This window comes from Ammospiza nelsoni, chromosome 6, assembly GCF_027579445.1.
Source record: "Ammospiza nelsoni isolate bAmmNel1 chromosome 6, bAmmNel1.pri, whole genome shotgun sequence".
NCBI lineage: Eukaryota > Metazoa > Chordata > Aves > Passeriformes > Passerellidae > Ammospiza > Ammospiza nelsoni.
The window spans coordinates 15,950,837-15,956,836 of record NC_080638.1 but is presented as its reverse complement, the minus strand read 5'-3'; the positions used below and the strand labels follow the sequence as shown (position 1 = coordinate 15,956,836).

General features: G+C 45.6%; 1 protein-coding gene across 3 annotated transcripts in view; it reads left to right on the top strand.

Annotated features, from left to right (window-relative positions):
* The first annotated feature begins 487 nt into the window (after positions 1-487).
* Positions 488-6,000, top strand: part of ABCC8 (ATP binding cassette subfamily C member 8) — a 73,091-nt gene continuing 67,578 nt past the window's right edge. The window contains exons 1-3 of one of the 3 annotated variants that reach the window (XM_059474644.1): positions 488-707; positions 1,999-2,140; positions 4,762-4,883. In XM_059474644.1, the coding sequence (XP_059330627.1) occupies positions 512-707; positions 1,999-2,140; positions 4,762-4,883 (460 nt within the window). In that variant the 5' untranslated portion in view covers positions 488-511. Of the gene's footprint in view, positions 708-1,998; positions 2,141-3,164; positions 3,328-4,761; positions 4,884-6,000 lie in introns of those variants that run through there. The other 2 variants (XM_059474646.1, XM_059474645.1) reach the window with 2 other exon arrangements.

Below are 6,000 nucleotides of genomic sequence, written 5' to 3'. Positions count from 1 at the left end.
AGGGGTAAAAAAAGGTAAGGCACAAACACAACAGCTGTTCAGGATATAATGTTGAAGTCTCCTTTGGGAGAAAGCTATGGCTGAATACGTGACTTAATCTAATAATATCTTTATCATAGTCGAGAAAAAAGCAAAAGCTGACAAGGTTGAAGGAACACACTTTCCATAATCTGTAATTCCTGTCGTCACTAATTTAGTGCTGGATATTTAATGTTCTGTCACATTAACGATGCATAAAGCGCTCAATACCGACCCCGAGAGCCCTGGAACACGGGTCTGACGCTGCGGGGTACCGAGGGCTGTCACGGTGCGCTCGCAGCGGTCCCAGCCGCGTCAGGGGAGGCCCGTCCCGCCCCCGTCCCCGCCGAGCGCTCCCCCAGCGCCCCGTTCGGGGGCGGTGCCGGGGCGGGGCGGCGCCGGGGCGGGCGGAGCGCGGGGCCGGGGCCGCGGCCGGGGCCGCCGCCGCTCCCGGCAGGTGCGGGCAGAGCCGCGGCCGCGCCGGCCCCGCCTGATGTGCGCGGAGGCGGAGGCGGCGCCCGGCTGCGCGCAGGGTCCCGCCATGGCCCTGGCGTTCTGCGGCGACGAGGGCAACTCCACCGCCTACAACGTGGACCACGGCGTGCTCAACAACGGCTGCTTCGTGGATGCGCTCAACGTGGTGCCGCACGTCTTCTTGCTCTTCATCACCTTCCCCATCCTCTTCATCGGTGGGTGCCTGCGGCTCTCCGTTCCCCTGTCCGCCTGTATCTCTCCTCTTTGCCCTCCTTTTCCTTCTGCCTCTCTATCCCCGGTGCTGCTTTGCCGCGTCCCCCCGCCCGGCTTTGTCTCGCCGTGGGTTTCCCTCCCCCGCGCGTGTGCCCGCCTGGCCTCCCCTTGCCGTGTCCCCCGGCCTGGCCCTGCCCCCGTGCCGCGCGGGGAGGCTGCGCCGCTCTTGGGATGCGCTGCGAGCTGCGGGATGCTCCGGCCGGCGGCCGCCTCTCCCCGGGCAGCCCCCGCACCGCACCGCCCGCCGTCCGCCCGGGCTGCGGGGCCCGTCCCCGTCTGTCGGGGCAGCCCGCGGGGCTCCCCGCAGGTGAAACCCCTTGCGCAGGCAGGGCAGGGACGGGTGATGCTAGAAGAGACCGCGGGATGTGCTCTGCCGGTGCAGGGCAAAGAGCAGAAATAAATGTGCTATTAAAGCCCAGGAAACCTGAAGTAAGTGTTGCGTTATGAAATATCACCCCCAGCAATGACTGCGGGGTCACAGCCGCCTGGTAGCCCCCCCCCTCATTACAGGTCCTGCCCCGCTGGCTTCTGCGGTACCTGAGGCGGGTACCGCGATTTAATGTCACAAGCCCGGCGGGGCCGGTAGGTGGCCCGGTGGTTCGGCGCACGGGGCTGTCACTGCTCCGCATGCCCTCGTCCGAAGGCTGGACCGGCCCGCGGGGAGCCACGGCACGGCTTGGAGCAACGCTCGCTCCTGGGAATGGGAAAAGGTCCGGTGGGGAAATAGCAGCCAGCACGACCGTGAAAACGGGGTCAGCTGCTTAGGATTCCCTGCGTTTATCTGGAATCTCTCAGTATTGCTAATTTTTAGCAAGATAAAACTTCACACCTTCTCCTTTTTATTTTTTTTAACTTTTTAAAAGAATTAAAGGAAAATAAATAGTGCATTTATTAGAGTGTTTGTTTGTATTTGTCAGAACGTTAATTTATTGTTCATTTAAGCTGTGAATAGATTTGAAAAATGTTTAGTGCATGTAATTACTTGATACTAAGTTGCTAGAAGTATAGGAATTTAAGGCTGTGTCCTGTCTGAATTATTGATTTTATTCCATATAAAGTGAGATAGTGAGAGCACAGTTCTGATAATAATCAAATACATGTGTGTTTAGCAACACAGCCGTGTCAATGTTGGTATGCAGTTGTTACATATATGGTTTGGGGTTTTTTGTAAGCAGGAACTTTGTGTGTCACTCTTGTTAAGAAAGCTCTCTGTAATTCTCCTTTCTCTTTTAGGATGGGGAAGTCAGAGTTCCAAAGTACATATACATCATAGCACATGGCTCCATTTTCCTGGCCACAATTTACGTTGGATACTGACTTTTATCCTCTTGTTTGTGCTGGTGTGTGAAATTGCCGAGGGCATAGTGTCTGATGGGTAAGTGTTTGTCTGCCTTCTCCTCGTAGCAGTGAGCAGTTTAAAGGTTTCAGAGTAGATATTTCCTCCTTGTCTACGTTCTCATCTAAACCATATTCCTTGTGGTTATGAACATATAATCTGTTTTCTTAGTGATTAACCTACCAACCTTGTATCAGAAATTCCACAGACCTTGCCAAGTGATGTACACAGGCACAACTGACCTTAATCATTTTTAGTTTAGCTTAATTACACTATCTTTCCAAAGAGTAATCATAGATAAATCCTAATGATTCAAGCAGATGGTGACATTTTCATGATATGTTTTATGTCCCACAGTCGTTACTTAGGAGGAACTCCTGTGTGCACAGTAGGTCACACCATTCACCCCCAAACTGAGTTCTTTTCATCTAAATAAGAGGAATGAATCTGCTGGGCTTAAGTCAAACCCACAGGGTTTCTTCTGATGACTGTGAGCTATATCTCATATGTTACCTGGAGCAGAGCAGCTGATGTTATGTGAGCATGAACCATCATCCTTTATGCAGCTTAGCATGTCACTAAACAGAAATCTGTGGGGAAAAAAAAGTGATACAGGAGAGTGATTTATTATGAAAAAAGCTAATTATATAACAATGAATATTATCTCTTCCTATGACGAGAGGCATGATTTTTCATAACAATTATGAATTTGAACCCAAGGATTATGAAATGGAAGTTCCTAATTAAATAGGAAAAAACCTCCCTGATTAGCCATCTATATAACAAGTATCCACCAACCAGTGTGAAATGCACTGCAGACTTCTGGTGTAGAAAATGATATCATCATTATTATTTTAACTTCTCTTAAACATATATAAATAGGATGTTTCTCGCTGCCAGTTTTTTTAAAGGAATTTTTCTCTTGCTTTTTCAGAGTTATCAGAGTGTGGGATGCTCAGAGCACAATCTCCTGCTTTGAGTTTTGTCCTTTATTTTTCTCGTTAGCTATGCCTCTCATTATGTTTATTTGCTATTTAACTTGACTCAGAACCCTGCTGTTAAGTAATAGGTGTCACCTGATGAGAATCAAAGCTCAGAGCTCTGCTGGGGGAGTGCCAACCCACAGTCGTTCTTCCCGAGTACTCAGCAGGCTGGTGAGGGCTCCAGTGAATAGAAGAGAGTTTTGATATTCATCAGCTTTCTAAGAACCAAAATGGATCGTGCTGGTGAGTTCTTTTGGCAGCAACTGGGTGCTAAAGGCTTTGGCATCTCAGCAACAGAAGTGGCCTATTGGAGGTACAGTTATATAGGGGAATTCCAGCAACTGTGAAATAAATAGGTTTTAAAAAGCCTCCCACTGCTGCAGTGTTACCTACTGAAGCTTAGGCTGTCTGAAGAAATCTGTTCTTGTTGTTTTTTTTTATCCTTGCTGAGAATTCAGACCTGGTGTACAAAATCTCCTGGCATTACTAGGAATTTCAGAGGATCTTTTCTCATTTTGATGTGTTGACATCCAGCTATTGTCAGCAAGAGGAATTTAGTGTTCATGACAGGCTGTGAGCATGGCTCCAGCCATCTCTGCAGAGTTCACCACAATCATCATTGAGGGCTCTCCTTTCTAGAGCAGAGATGCAGGAAATGGTTGTCCTGAGCTCCTATGGTTCTGCTAGACATTTGGAATGTTCTGCTCTCAGAAATGTGATGTCCTGAGATATCTTTCATCTGCCTCCCAGCACAGCACTTCTTGTTTCCAAACTCCACAAAAGTAGTGTTTGATGCAGCAAGAAGAAATCCATTCAGAGGACACGGTGTCAATTTCTCGAAGTGTTTGTGTCCTGAAGTCATCTTGGTGTCTCCTTCTGGTGAAACTGGCTGGGAGACAGAGGAAATTGTAGCCCTTGATAGCTTAGGGCATTAGATTCTTTTTGTGAAAGAAAGAAAAGGGGAGAGGGAAGGAAGAGAAAATGAGTAGGAAGAAAGAGGAGGAGAAAACAAATTTCTAATGAACACTGCACAAACCAACAACATTGCCCCACAATTCCAATATTCCCAAAGGGCTGTATTTGGCAGGACCCCTTTTGCTGCTACCTGAAGCAAAGCATCAGCAGAGTTTTGCTTTATAGGACAAAACATGTATGATTGTTATTAGAGTGCATGATTCTGTTATAGGGGTTTTTTTTTGTTGGCTTGAAGTCACTGAAGATAGACCTCACTGTAAGTAAATCCTGTGCTGTGGTGCTGTTCCTTCTTTGATACTGAAAAAAATGAAACACTTGCACAAAATGCTTCTGTAGAAAATCTTGAACTGTGCTGTCAGTTGGTCTTATCTGCATATTTTGATGGACAGCTCCCAAACTAGTTTAGCTTAAATTAACTTTTCTCGTTTTGTAGATGAGCTGCTTGTCCTAATTTAAACAAGTGTTCCAATTGATTTCAGTAGGAAATAGGAGTACACACCTTTCATTTTCAGCACAGGGGAGGAATTTGAAATTCAACTGTGTGATTTAGGAGCAAAAGTTCAATTAAAACTTGGAGGGGTTTGCATCCATCAGTCATTCTAGAAAATCGTACATCATAGCAAGGTACTGTTCATGAATTAAAAGGGAAACATTTAAATAGCTGAGAGGTTTGACTTTAACAGATATTTTTTTGTTTTGAAGGGTTTCTGAATCCCGCCACTTACACCTGTACATGCCGGCGGGAATGGCATTCCTGGCAGCTATCACATCAGTTGTCTATTACCACAATATTGAAACATCCAACTTCCCCAAACTCTTAATAGGTATGTCTCAAAATCTATGCACCTGGAAATGTGGCTGTGGTGCTGTGTGTCTGCTTTCTTGGTGACAGGTCACTGCACTCTTCTGTAACCAAAGCTACCTCTCTATGTATGCTCAAACATTTCATTCCTTTTAATGTGTTTAACTTCTAATAATAGTGTGTGTAATGTTGTCAGGGATTCAATGAGCCAAAGATTTCTATAGGAAAAACTGCTTTTGTGGGAAAAGTAGCATGGGAAATTGTTAACTCTAAATCCAAACCCCCTTGTCAGCCTGTTGCGTGGAAGCGTGATGCAAGAGTGAAGAAATCTTGGTGTGCGTGGTCTGTTGAAATATGCAAGGAGCTAAGGAATGACATCCCTAACTTTCACTCATGAATATATTACTCTGCCTGCTTGCTCTTGCTTCATGCTCCTAAAACTCCCTTTGAAAACTGCTTTAAGGCCTTTTGAATGGAAAATGCTATAAATGAGAGCTACCTAGTTTACTCTGTATTTTGCCAGATTGTGAATAAACTGTAGCTGTAGAAAATGCACTGCTGCTGATAGTCATGCAGTTGTTCATGTTCTCATCTGTTTAAGTAGACTATAGTCTGGGGATGGCTACATGTTTAGTCACATCCTGTTACCTGTTATTTCTTTGGTTCTGGCTCATCAAATTTTGTTTGAGCTGGATTTCTGTCTCAGTAGATCCTGCTAAAGTTTGTCTTGTGCCATTGTAGCTCTGTGTATCAAAGTTTTGTTCTAGTTTTTGTCAGGTGGGGAAAAGTCAGTAATAACTAGATTTGAGAAAGCTTCTAAATATTGAAGATTATTTTGATCTACATGTTGGAGTAAGTGAGAGAGTCCTGTTCTGGAGAATTAGGCTGTAACTCCTGAAAAAAATTTCCTCTCCAAAGACTTAGGTTTCTATCCAGGCCTAAGCAACCCTTAGCTTCTCATTTGGGACTGCTTTTCTTCCTGTACCTTTCTTTTAAGTAGGATCTTTTTTTATCCTTTAAGAACAGGTGAGGTCATTTAGTTGCTTTTTAAATATGTCAACAGAGTATTTTTAATGCTTTCTCACAGGAAGGCATTATGCCTCAGGAAGCAATGCTAGCCTGTTACAGTTGCCTGTAAA